Here is a 15,021-nt window from a genome sequence, read left to right on the forward strand (position 1 = left end):
CTACTGGGGTGTACAACAGTGGTAGGTACTACTGAGGTGTACAACAGTGGTAGGTACTGCTGTGGTGTACAACAGTGGTAGGTACTACTGGGGTGTACAGCAGTGGTAGGTAGTACTGGGGTGTACAACAGTGGTAGGTACTACTGGGGTGTACAACAGTGGTGGGTATTACCGAGGTGCACAATATTGCGGCCAGTGTGAGTCACCACCACTAGGGGGCTGCCGCAAGGGTTCCCAGTGTCAATATCGTCCAGTCTGCTGCTAGACACCGCGTAGTACGGGTGCCTCGCTGCCTCACCATACCGTTTATCACTCGCCACGTGTCCAACACCTACTTCTTCACTTCGCTTGTTCTCGTCAACTAACATAATTCAAAGTGATGATATTTCGACGTGTCCTGGTGTAGATTCTGTGACGCTAACTATCATTTCAACATTTGTTGGATAAAACTTTATCGCCTTTTCAATATTCCTCAAACGTTTGGTTAAGTTGTGTTGGGGGGAGTGCCGGTGTGAGTGTGTGGAGGCAGTAACAGTAATTCATCCATACATTCTCTCCACTTCGATGCGGGTTTTCCACATGATGTATGTTGCCTGCTGATGAGGGAAACTACCAAGAGAGGTGTGAGGAAGGACGCGTGAGAGGACAGGAGCCTTGGGAAGCTTGCCGTTGTTGGTGCTAACATGTTGCTGATTCGCGGTTTCCTGCTGTTGTTGCTGGTGCTGATGGTGATGGTCCCGCAGGCTGACGCCCGTCGGAGGAGTGTACTCAAACGTCAGAACGACCATGGCCACGACCATCACCGCCACGACACTCGCAGAGAGCTCCGGCTCCGGCGCAGACGAATCCGCCATGCCACGCTGCCCACGCCTGTCAGGGTGAGTACTGACTGACACACCACGCCAACCTTGGTCACTAGTGCCTTACTTATGCGTCTTGTGTATGTCCTTTGTACTCTATCCTATCTACTGTATCCATTGTATCGTGTACTGTCTCTTTTTTATTAATTTGTAGTGTAATATAAGCTCCAGTGTAATTTTTATCCGTGCATTTATGAAAAGTGTGTAGACTCTTATATTATGAACTTTGTACTTCTCTATCCGCGCAGTTAACAAACAACCACAAATTATACTTGGCCTATAACTGTGATTTAAGCATGACTGGTGACCTGCAAGTGGATGTGTGTGTGTGTGTGTGTGTGTGTGGCAGACAATGATATTATTGTTACAGTCACTATAATCAACATCTTATAAGTATGTGGGACAGCTTAAAGTTATATTTGGGTTACAATCTACATTTATAATCAAAGTTTTTCTCCCAGCACTGCAAGACAACACGAGTTATTCCCCACACGTTTTCTATTGCAAAAAAACTAACCCCTTGGCCTTTATTCTCACTATTCCGATCAGAGGTTCACATTAATGTGTTTGGAACTTGTGTATGTAAACAAGGAAGACGTTTGTAGTCACGGAACCTATAAATCAATGTCATTCCAATTCTGAACCTCTGACATGACCCCTTAATTAAGTGAACCCTTATATTTGATGTCACGATTCTTGTAGTAAAACACAAAGTCTGAATATATAAAATCGAGATCAGTCGCTTTAGTAGGTTTTAATAGGCTGAACTTCGTCACACACACACACACACACACACACTCGCGCACACACACACTCGCGCACGCACGCACGCACACACACACACACACACACACACTCACTCACTCGCACGCACATATATTGTACACTAACATTGCGCTTGTCTGTCAATTTAGGGAAAGAGGTAAAGAGACTCAAGGAATAAACTCACATGTTTAGTAAAGGGAACTACTTGGTCAACACGTCCACCACACACTCACCTAGTCAACACGTTCACCACACACTCACCTAGTCAACACGTCCACCACACACTCACCTGGTCAATGCGTCCCCCACACCCTCACCGGGTCAACGTGTCCACCACACACTCACCTGGTCAACGTGTCCACCACACACACTTACCTGGTCAACGCTTCCATCACACACACTCACCTGGTCAACACGTTCACCATACACTCACCTGGTCAACACGTCCACCACACACTCACCTGGTCAACGACCACCACACACTCACCTGGTCAACACGACCACCACACACTCACCTGGTCAACACGTCCACCACACACTCACCTGGTCAACACGACCACCACACACTCACCTAGTCAACACGTCCACCACACACTCACCTGGTCAATGCGTCCCCCACACCCTCACCGGGTCAACGTGTCCACCACACACTCACCTGGTCAACGTGTCCACCACACACACTTACCTGGTCAACGCTTCCATCACACACACTCACCTGGTCAACACGTTCACCATACACTCACCTGGTGAATTACTAGGACAAACAGTGACAGCTCATTACCCATCAATGAACCAATACTTTTCGTCGCTACTTTTATTCCGATAATTAAGGGTTAAGTGCCTATTGCCTTGAGTATTCGTTTCACTTTCACATATAGCCGGGTGTTCGTCCGGGCCAGGTGTGGGCTAGTGCGTCATCCTTCAGCCTGGGGAAAAAAATACCCAGTCGCCCTTGGCCAGTGTCTGACTCAGTGCTACCAGAAAAGGGTTTTTAGACTAACACAGTGTTGCCAAGTCACAAAGGGTAGAAAACAGCTCTTGTCAAGTCACTGAAGATAGGAAAGCGCTCTACCCAAGCCACCACTAAGAATAGGAAACAACTCTTGAAACCGAGGATAGGAAACAACCCAGCCAATCAGCCATTTCACTGACGATATGGAATCGCTCTTGTCAAACAACTAAGGATAGGTAGCAGCTCTAGGTAAGTCACTGAGGATAGAGAATAGCTCTTGACACTGAGGATTGGGAACAACTCAGCCACGTCACAGAGAATAGGGAACAACTCAGCCACGTCACAGAGGATAGGGAACAACTCAGCCACGTCACAGAGAATAGGGAACAACTCAGCCACGTCACAGAGGATAGGGAACAACTCAGCCACGTCACAGAGAATAGGGAACAACTCAGCCACGTCATAGAGGATAGGAACCACGAAGTAATTGATGATAGATTCAGCCCGAGTGTAAGAAGGGAGGCGGCGTTCACTCGTGCAGTATGCGTTTTCGACTAAGGCTGACCCCTGACCCCAAAGTTGGTCTTTGTTGAATGACCGCACACTTTCTTCTCGTAGTTCTTTCTTCAGAAGCCTGGCACTGCACGAGACCTGCTCACTGATGTGCATGCAAACTGATGGTGTTTAGTCATTTACGTAGCACATAATCTTGCATTTATCTCGTTTTATGTCTTGGTAAAGTAAAGCAGCCTGACTGTCTCTCTGTCGTATTGTGCTCTGTTTCTATCAACCGCGTTCACACAGTCCATGTGGGAACATTGCAGCATGATCCTGAACGAGTTCATGTGCTAAGTGTGACGCAACCCAACATTTCTCCATTACACACTGCTCAGTTTCCTTGGCAAGAAATACAGTGCAGCTGACCCGCCCTTGGCAGTGGTCGCCTGGCTGCGGTAGCTATGTAAGCGAACACATGACTATTCATCAGGAAAGGAAGAGGGTAGGGTGAGTCCTGGGTTATCGACCCCGGCTGGTCGGCAGGTTTGTTTACTCAGAGGTTGACAGCAGACGGCACAGTTTTGGCACGCGTTAACATGTGTTTTTGGCGCCTGCAAATGACATATTATTTAGTGCGTAATATAGCCTCTCTTGTGTTTATGTTTCCCAGAGAGAGCTGGCGGGTGCCACGGGGGGAAACAGAACAAACTTGTGTCCCTGATGACGCTATGGCAGAGGGCCAACTGTCGCATGCACCGAGCACCCACCCTGTGTCCTCACGTTGTATTGAATTGAATTTAATTTAATTGAAACCGTGTATTTAGCCAGAAAAACACAGACACAGAGTGGATAATAATAACAATATTAACATGGCTGAGCCAGTTGAGAACCTGAGCTCTCTTTTAGGCACCTGATATATACTATACATTTATCTCAAGGAAGTATTATGTAACATTTAGTATCATCTGGAATAGTACAATAGCATGGTGGTAATAAGAACATCTCAGAATGTTACCACGGTTATCACTTCATTATTTATTTATTTTATTTATATATTATTTTTTTTTTTTTTTTATATATACATAAATTAGTGAAATTGAAAAACATAAGTATAATGGGGAACCAGTACCACATGGGTTGTACAGTAATAAGGTTGAACAAGAGGACAGAGCTGTCAGGATTGTCTAGTTGGCAATTATGTTTATTGCAATGGTAATTTCTTATCTATTTACATGATAATGTCCGATAAAACGGTTTTGATGGTACAATAAAAGCAGGTACTTGTATTGTAAATATAGTAGGTGTTCATAGTTCTCATCAAGGAATGGATGTCTGAGATGCTGGCATAGAGATTACTATCGTCTGCAAATAAGTTGCATTTTATGAGTGTGCTGGCGTGAACTATGTCGTTTACGTACAACAAAAACAGTACTGGACCGAGAATGGAGGAACCTTGGGGAACGCCATACAAGATTGGCGAGGAGTCAGATTGGTGATTATTTTAGCAGACATACTGCATCCTGTTGGACAGATATGAGGTAAACCAATTGTGGGACAGGCCCCTAACGCCGTAATATTTAAGCTTTGAAGGGAGGATGGTATGGTCGACAGTATCGAAGGCTTTAGAGAGGTCCAAGAATATTCCGACTGTGAATTGACTGTCATCAAAGGAATTTAAGATGTCATTAGTAAAGGATAGCAGAGCACTCTCAGTCGACCTTCTAGCTCTAAAGCCAAACTGGGAGTCTGTAAAGATGTTATTGGCATTGCAGAAGGAATTTAGTCTACTACATGCTAGCTGGGAGGACTGATATGGGCGGTAATTCTTGAAGAGACCTTTGTCCCCAGATTTTTTATATGCTGGGTGAACTTTAGCAATTTTCAGTTTATCCAGAAAGACACCACTAGTGAAGGAGGAGTTACAAATGTGTAGGAGAACAGGTAGTAATAAGTGGGCTACTTTCTTAATGATGCTCATTGGTATATTGTCTTCGCCTGCTGCTGCATCTTTGGACATTTTTATGATAGCCAGTAATTCATCTGCTGAGACAGGGGATAAGAACAGCTCATTTTGCTGTCTGTTTTGCAGGTAGGCTCTAAATTTCTCGTGGTGTTTAGGGATGCTCTCTGCAAGATTTTTGCTAACATTAATGAAATATTCATTGAAGTGGTTGGCAATGGGGGAGGGTTCCGTTACAACTGAATCATTTGTCATAAAAGCTGAGTGGGGGGCCAAAGGCTGAGTGTTCCTGTTCTGAATAGTATTTGTGACATTCCAGGTTTTCTTACCGTCGCTTGATGCTGACTGGAGCTTATTTGTATTATAGCTACGTCTGGCATTTCTAACTACTTGAGTTACTCTATACGAACATGCTGCCATCACCCCTACCATCGCCCCCAAGATCACATATATAGTAACTTAAGTGTCGCTTTTGTGTCGATGATCACCACGAAGGAAGATCGTTCATCTCCGTATCACTTACAATATATTCGTAGACTACAGTACATAGTTATTGTTCTGTTAAACTTAGTAAGGGTGCTCTTTGTGTGTGCTTATGTTTTATGAGGCGAAAGCCGGCTTCGGCTTCTGGAAGCCGTGATTTTTGGACATGTCTGGCTCGGGACATTCTAGTGACTTCGGCTTCGGAGCCGGAGGCTTGGCTTCGTCTCCATCCCTGGTGTGAGTTACCATAGCCGGGTGGGTCTATGTGAGTTACCATGGCCAGGTGGGTCCGTGTGAGTCACCACGGCCGGGTGGGTCTATGTGAGTCACCATGGCCAGGTGGGTCCGTATGAGTCACCATGGCCGGGAGGGTCTGTGTGAATCACCATAGATGGGAGGGCTCATGAGTCACCATAGATGGGAGGGCTCATGAGTCACCATAGATGGGAGGGCTCATGAGTCACCATAGATGGGAGGGCTACGAGTCACCATAGATGGGAGGGCTCATGAGTCACCATAGATGGGAGGGCTCACGAGTCACCATAGATGGGAGGGCTCATGAGTCACAATAGATGGGAGGGCTCATGAGTCACCATTGATGGGAGGGCTCATGAGTCACCATTGATGGGAGGGCTCATGAGTCACCATTGATGGGAGGGCTCATGAGTCACCATAGATGGGAGGGTTCATGTGAGTCTTATAGGGCAGACGTTGTTACTCTCACGTACAACCCTCATACTAGGTTAGGTTTAGGGTGGTTAATCATCAGGTGATCAGAAAAAATATTATTGACAATTTCCCAAAGGTCAGCAACAGTACAGTACCGTAAGTTTTTCCCTACATGATGGTAACTGGTAAGTGACCGTAGCTAGTTAATTTTTGATGGACTAGTGTGATTAATAACTGCGTTACGCACTTGAGTACTTACTATAAGTTATCGAAGCGCAGTAATAACATAACGCCGCCGTCAACGCTAGGTTGGTTATACGATCGAGTTTCACTGTAACTGTGACATTATTTTTCGACGTTATTTCTGTGTTTTAGTTTAGGTCTTAGAATTCTTTGTAGGAATCTTGAGTACCTTAGAGCTGTGTAACGCATCCCTATTCCTTCAACAGGAAATACCACAAATTCCTTAATCATCAACTGCCGGGCGATAACCTTCATCCATCATTTGCTATTTTCTCCACCACCAGGTATACACTCCTCCAGGTGTATATCTCTGAGGCCTGAGTAAAGGAATACACAGAACAAGTAACAGTGTGTATATTAAGCTGCTGAACAAAGTATCAGGCGTGGCTGATAAAACACTGCCCATGAGTGTATTGTTGTCTCCAATGCTAACGTACAGTACGAGGTAATCTACCTGTCGCACAATCTTCTTCTTGTTCACTTTCAGTTTCTCGTATCAGTGAAAAATATAGTGAAAACAAAGGAAGATATAAATGAATACAGTGCGTAAGCAAATCCGTAACACCACAACTGTAATACTGCGTGTAATATATATATATATATATATATATATATATATATATATATATATATATATATATATATATATATATATATATATATATATATATATATATATATATGCAAGTAAATCACTGTAAGTGCATGATCTAGGTATATGCTGATAACACAAGGAAAGAAGGAAGTTCCCAAAGCGCTTTCGTGTAATTCACATCTTCAGGGTGAGTACAGACTGCACCTGAGAGTTTCATATTATATATATATATATATATATATATATATATATATATATATATATATATATATATATATATATATATATATATATATATATACCTCAATAGTCTTTGGCTTATTTCTTATCAATTTCCTACAGTATTGACCATTGACCAACACACACTGGCGGTCAGTACCCTGGTAGTGGAGGTGGCCAGTACCCGGCCTCAGTGTTCATTGATCCTGCGTAGTAAGAAATCTGAGGCATCACCGACACAGAGAGCGTTACAGCCTTAATATACAAGAAGAAAAACAGCCCTGGATGAACCTCGGTAAGAAGCATCCTTAACTACGTTCAGAAGTCCTCGGGTATGATAGTGCTTCTGTTCTTTACGAGGAGTCAAGAGTTTAATGCCTACTGTAGGTTGAAATTTATCATTAACTGAGAAGAAAGTTTGGTGGTAATTCTGGGGGCAATAGTAACCAGGACAGTAACCCTCGCTTATTTTAGAGCCACTTCCTTGCAAAGTGCCCCAGAAACATATTTATTTAATGGAAGTTTTTTCTCTATTTACAATTTACAAATCTGCAATTTACCGATCCGCACGCTACCTCCACCTCGTCTACACTTACAGTACTCTCTATATAGATTCTATAACGTCACTGTCTACGCGACTTCGGCGAATTGAGAAAAAGCTATCGTCTAACTACAGTACCTATATGTCTGATTTTAGCAGGAATGAACCCCTGATCAAGGCGCTTTTCTGGAAAACTCTTGCAAAGTTTAATGGTGTATTTTGTCTAATTGCCGGAAGTGTGTCGACGTATGGATCGTGGGTAGTGGCGTGGGGATATAAGTACCTGTTTGATCTGGAGGTGTTCCAGTTTGTTAATTATTATTAGAGATAATATTTCCCATGAAAAACATTGTAGAAACAACTGCCCACCTCCCCCGGTAACTGACTCACCCTGCGCCACCATTTACCACCAGCTTTGTTCTGTGGTGAGTGTTAAAAAACTCCATTTACCCGTTAATTTTTTACATTGTCTTAGTTTGAATGCCAGTTTGTTATTGTTTTTTACGTATATCATCCAGACATGGATTTTCCACTGGGGCTTGGGACGTTGATATTTGGGTGATATTGGGTACACACGTGAGCAGCCTGGGGAGCGGGGACGAGGTGGCTACCGCGAGATGGAAGGGGGCGGCGTGTAAACAAACCCACATCTGACTGGGAGAACAAAGAAATGTAAAGCTAACATGCAATCTTTATAAATAATACGACAGTTGATACAGCTATCTAGTGCAGTATCGTACAACAGTCAGTTGATACAACTAGCTAGCGCAGTATCGTACAACAGTCAGTTGATACAGCTAGCTATTGCAGTATGGTGCACCAGTTGGTTGATGCAGCTAGTGCAGTATGGTACAACAGACAGTTGATGCAGCTAGTGCACTATGGTACAGCAGTCAGTTGATGCTGCAAGTACAGTATGGTACAACAGTCAGTTGTTGCTGCTAGTGCAGTATGGTGCAACAAACGGTTGTTGCTGCTATTGCAGTATGGTGCAACAGTTGGTTGATGCAGCTAGTGCAGTATGGTACTGTACAACAGTCAGTTGATGCAGCTAGTGCAGTATGGTACAACAGTCAGTTGATGCTGCTAGTGCAGTATGGTACAACAGTCAGTTGATGCAGCTAGTGCAGTATGGTACAACAGTCAGTTGATGCTGCTAGTCAGCGGTACGTATGGTACAACAGTCAGCTTAGAGTATAGTACAACAGCAGTTGATGCAGCTAGTGCAGTATGGTACAACAGTCAGTTGATGCTGCTAGTGCAGTATGGTACAACAGTCAGTTGAAGCAGCTAGTGCAGTATGGTACAACAGACAGTTGATGCAGCTAGTGCAGTATGGTACAACAGTCAGTTGAAGCAGCTAGTGCAGTATGGTACAACAGTCAGTTGATGCAGCTAGTGCAGTATGGTGCAACAGTCAGTTGATGCAGCTAGTGCAGTATGGTACAACAGTCAGTTGATACAGCTAGTGCAGTATGGTACAACAGTCAGTTGAAGCAGCTAGTGCAGTATGGTACAACAGTCAGTTGATGCAGCTAGTGCAGTATGGTACAACAGTCAGTTGATGCAGCTAGTGCAGTATGGTACAACAGACAGTTGATGCAGCTAGTGCAGTATGGTACAACAGTCAGTTGATACAGCTAGTGCAGTATGGTACAACAGTCAGTTGATACAGCCAGTGGTGCAGTATGGCATTACAGTCAATTGATACAGCCTGTGCGGTATGGTACTATAGTCAGTTGATACAGCTAGGCGCAGTATGCACTACAGCCGGGTTGATACAGCTGTGCGCAGTATGGTACCACAGTCAGTTGGATACAGCTCCTGCAGTATGGTACAACAGTCAGTTGATACAGCCAGTATGGTACTACAGCTCAGTTGATACAGCTCGCTGTGCGGTATGGTACTACAGTCAGTTGATACAGCTAGTGCAGTATGGTACCAGCCAGTTGGATACAGCCAGTGCAGTATACTACAGTCAGTTGGATACAGCTATGCAGTATGGTGCTACAGTCAGTTGATGCAGCTAGTGCAATATGGTACTACAGTCAGTTGATGCAGCTAGTGCAGTATGGTACAACAGTCAGTTGATACAGCTAGTGCAGTATGGTACAACAGTCAGTTGATGCAGCTAGTGCAGTATGGTACAACAGTCAGTTGAAGCAGCTAGTGCAGTATGGTACAACAGTCAGTTGATACAGCTAGTGCAGTATGGTGCTACAGTCAGTTGATGCAGCTAGTGCAATATGGTACTACAGTCAGTTGATGCAGCTAGTGCAGTATGGTACAACAGTCAGTTGATACAGCTAGTGCAGTATGGTACAACAGTCAGTTGAAGCAGCTAGTGCAGTATGGTACAACAGTCAGTTGATGCAGCTAGTGCAATATGGTACTACAGTCAGTTGATGCAGCTAGTGCAGTATGGTACAACAGACAGTTGATGCAGCTAGTGCAGTATGGTACAACAGTCAGTTGATACAGCTAGTGCAGTATGGTACAACAGTCAGTTGATGCAGCTAGTGCAGTATGGTGCTACAGTCAGTTGATACAGCTAGTGCAGTATGGTACAACAGTCAGTTGATACAGCTAGTGCAGTATGGTACAACAGTCAGTTGATGCAGCTAGTGCAATATGGTACTACAGTCAGTTGATACAGCTAGTGCAGTATGGTACAACAGTCAGTTGATGCAGCTAGTGCAATATGGTACTACAGTCAGTTGATGCAGCTAGTGCAGTATGGTACTACAGTCAGTTGATACAGCTAGTGCAGTATGGTACAACAGTCAGTTGATGCAGCTAGTGCAGCATGGTACTACAGTCAGTTGATACAGCTAGTGCAGTATGGTACAACAGTCAGTTGATGCAGCTAGTGCAATATGGTACTACAGTCAGTTGATACAGCTAGTGCAGTATGGTACAACAGTCAGTTGATACAGCTAGTGCAGTATGGTACAACAGACAGTTGATGCAGCTAGTGCAGTATGGTACAACAGTCAGTTGATACAGCTAGTGCAGTATGGTACAACAGTCAGTTGATGCAGTTAGTGCAGTATGGTACAACAGTTGGTTGATACAGCTCGTGCGGTATGGTACTACAGTCAGTTGTAAAAGTGCCACAACATATCTATAAAAATACTCACACCAGCTTTCTGTCTCGAAATACAATTGTACTTACCTTAGGTCTGTCAATGTGTGTGACGTGTCCTCTCTCTCTCTCTCTCTCTCTCTCTCTCTCACTCTCTCTCTCTCTCTCTCTTTAATCATGTATTTAATGCATTTATATTATACTAATTTTACATTCTACTATATTTATACTTGTATATAAGAGAGAATGCTCAGTAATTTCGCACACACATACTGTACACTCGTACGTACACAGAAATAAATACGTACACTGTACACCAATATGCATGCTAATACGTACAGTATACAGAAAATTGCAAGAATTCATATAAAGAAACACACACGCACACATTTATAAACACATGTTCAGTAATGTACTGAAAATAAGTACACTGAATCAGATGTACAGTCAACGGCCTTCACAACGACCATTAAGAGGCCATGTTCATTTGGCCATGATGGTACTTTTGGACCACCCTGTACAGTACATAAATTCGCATATACAAACACACAGTAACACACATATACTGTACATAGAAACAAACATGGGCAGAGAAACATAAATGCACACACATACAGGAGCACACACATACTCAGGAACACACACATACTCAGGAACTCACACATACAGTGCTCAGGAGCACACACATACTCAGGAACACACACATACTCAGGAACACACACATACTCAGGAGCACACACATACAGGAGCACACACATACTCAGGAACACACACATACTCAGGAACACACACATACTCAGGAACACACACATACTCAGGAGCACACACATACAGGAGCACACACATACTCAGGAACACACACATACTCAGGAGCACACACATACTCAGGAACACACACATACTCAGGAACACACGCATATACAGCAGCACACACATACTCAGGAACACACACATGCAAAGAAACATACATGCACAGAAACACAGACATGCACAGAAACACACACATGCTCTAAAACACACACACACTCACAGAAACATACATACACATAAATGCACACATGCATCGAAACACACACACACACACACACACACACACACACACACACACACCGGGCCATCAACTGTAAACTATAATAATTTGTATGTTCAATTCACGTTCCTTCTCCTTTCAGTAATGAAAACTTTTGTTAAACGACCCACCCACCCCATGTCTTTGTATGTAGTAAGTCATTTTTGTCCAATGCATATTTTCAGTCTTCGGGCTGCAGAACTTTTTCAATAAACCGTTAATTATTATTATTTTGTAACTTGTTTTATCATTTCACCACTTATCAATTTACTAGCCATTCGAGTGGTTGGTCTGTTCTTTGCTACTTTGTTATGAACTTTATTGTCCAGTGTTAGTGCAGGAAGAAACCGGAATATCTAGGGAAAACCTGTGATATTTTGTAGGGTCACACTAGATAACACCCATCCCACGTGTGCCCGAACCAGGACTCGAACCCATGACATAATGTTGGGAGATACATGCGTTACCGTTCATCTTACGTGCACCAGTCAGTTGCATCGTAGTATCCTCAGTTATGACTAGACGAGGTTCTGTATAATATCGCCCTATGAACCTCTGAGGATCTGGACACAACATACGGTCGTGGTCTCAGGGCCTTGACGATTGTCAAATCTATTTTCCCTGGAAACTGATGATAAGAGAACTCCTTTAGTTGAAGTATATTCTCGCTAAGATATCAACGCCGTTCTCACCACTGTCTTGTTATCACTACCCGAGTGAGTGCCACAGGTACAGCTTATATTTTCCCAGGTAGGAGGAAAAATTGTCGTGAGGTCGTGTGGGAATCTGTGGTGTTGTGCGGTGGACGTACTTCCCTGCACTGTTGTCACGCCACCAACTATAGAGAGAAATCATGGAATGAGTCTGTAAGTTTTCCTGAGGTGGTTCACACACTGTTGTCGGCCACACCACCACGTTATGAAGGACATTTTGAGGAAATGTGCTTCTTGAATATGTTTCTTCTAATTTATTTAAGTAAAGTATATTTTCGTCCTTGTCATAATACTGAGGATTCTTTCACCTACATTCATTTTTTGGGGGTGGGGGTACATTCTTGCATTCTTTTCCATGTAATCACAATTTACTTTATATAGTTATACCAGAGTTCTCATCCTCCGTGTTAATAATGCTTGGTGTAAGATAGTTACGTGCGCTCCTCCTGCCCATGATACTGGCTTGGTCATTTTGTAAACACTATGACGTCACTGGACTGACGGGCTGTGTACGACAAGCGACGAAACTACAAATATTTGAATATTTATTTTTTCCATTCTTGTGAGCTTGGCTGAGTTCATATAGTTTGAACGTTCAAATACGGAACATTTATGTTTGTAACTTCTGTATATCGTACATATATACTCCAAAACACAAACTTTGGAAATCTGCCGTTTATTGCACGAAAGTGAAGGGTCATTATGTATGTTTAATATCCATAGTTGTTACACTACTGTTATGGTGGTCTGGTTACGACGACCTTCCACTACGTTAATCACACCACTGACAGACAACTGAAGTCATCAAAGACAAACTTAGACTATGCAAGGTCAGACTCCTTCCTCCTATACATACTGTAATCAACAAAACACTTGAGAGGTAGACAGACAGACAGACAGACAGACAGACAGACAGACAGACAGACAGATAGATAGATAATTCGGTAAAACCGCCATACATTTTACATTGATTTAGTATGCATAAGCCATAAGACAGTGCAGGTATACAATTCAGCATGTATAAAATCAATGTAGGTAAACAGTATACACAGACAGCGCATGTTTACAAACAATGTACCTAATCAGTGCAGGTATACAAACAATGGTAAACTGTAAGGCACATCAACCAAGGTGAGCATCAGATGCTTATAGCCAAGTATACGGGTATAGGGTTCCTTGCTGAGGCCGGGGACTAATCGGCAATAATAAATATATAATGAAGGGAAATATAAAACTTGGGCGTCTTATAAAATTGTACATATACAAATTGATTCCTTTAAAATTCATTTATAGTTCCAAAAACGTTTATGGTTCATCACCTATGAAAATATTATTAATTCCAGTTAGATTTATTTCCTCGAAGTAAATGAAGACGTGAGTGTTAAGGTGTGACATAGAGGTATTAATGTTATCGTTGTCATTATTGTCTTACCTGATGAAACAATTGAAATATTGACTCGTTTTAAGAGAATAATATGAGTAGTAGTAGTAGTAGTCGACGACATCAGGATTTTTGATCCCATAGCCGCATGTCACCGTAACTTAGCTCTCGATGCTGCACTCAGGAGGAACGAGAACGACAAGATAAGGGCATATGGGGAGAGAATTCAGAACGTTGATCAAGGCAGCTTCACTCTTCTTGTGTTCACAACCTCTGGTGGGATGGGACCAAGTGCAAGATGCTTCTACGCCAGACTCGCGGAGGTGATATCCGAACAGAAGCAGCTGCCCAGAAGTTATGTTACAGCCTGGATGAGATGTCGACTGTCCTTCTCTCTCCTTAGGTCGGCTTTGCTCTGCCGAGGATCGGCCCCAAAGCCGACAACAGTTGCAGATATTGACTATGAGGCTACAGTCACTGAATGCCGCATAGATCTGCGGCTCAACTAACTCAACACAGCTAGGATAGCTACTTATGTACTAGGATATTTAATATTAAGGTAATAAAATGGTGGCGAAGGTATGGCTATTGGGGGAGGCTGGAGGCCATTTGAAAAAAAAAAGTAGTAGTAGTTGTAGTCTTGTTAATATGTTGAAGGGTAATGATCTTTCGGTACTTCCCACCAGGCCTGTAAGCTTAACAACAGAAAGACATTTAGTCAATCATTTATTTTTCAACAGTTTTCACCACCGAAAATTTAAACATGATACCCGAGGTGCCGACTATATACAGAGATAGTGAAGAAAATAGATTAAGCGAGAGAGTAGTGACTAGTAACGATGTTAGTAAGCAGATAGACAAGCTAAAGCCTAATAAATCACTAGGTCCCGATTGTAGGCAAATTGCTGGAAGCAATATTTCAAACACTATTCGAAATCACCTGGAGAAGCACAAGTTGATCAATAACTCCCAACATGGCTTCACAAGT

The 15,021-nt window shown here is 43.0% G+C and overlaps 1 protein-coding gene across 1 annotated transcript in view; it reads left to right on the plus strand.

Annotated features, from left to right (window-relative positions):
• Window positions 1-200: 200 nt before the first annotated feature.
• The window catches only part of LOC121862343, a 57,099-nt gene continuing 42,278 nt past the window's right edge, over window positions 201-15,021 (plus strand). Inside the window, exon 1 of the mRNA XM_042360564.1 lies at window positions 201-878. Coding sequence (XP_042216498.1) covers window positions 684-878 — 195 coding nt within the window. The 5' untranslated portion in view covers window positions 201-683. The remainder of the gene's footprint in view (window positions 879-15,021) is intronic.

The sequence above is a fragment of the Homarus americanus genome, unplaced genomic scaffold, assembly GCF_018991925.1.
Source record: "Homarus americanus isolate GMGI-L3 unplaced genomic scaffold, GMGI_Hamer_2.0 scaffold31037, whole genome shotgun sequence".
Classification (NCBI taxonomy): domain Eukaryota; kingdom Metazoa; phylum Arthropoda; class Malacostraca; order Decapoda; family Nephropidae; genus Homarus; species Homarus americanus.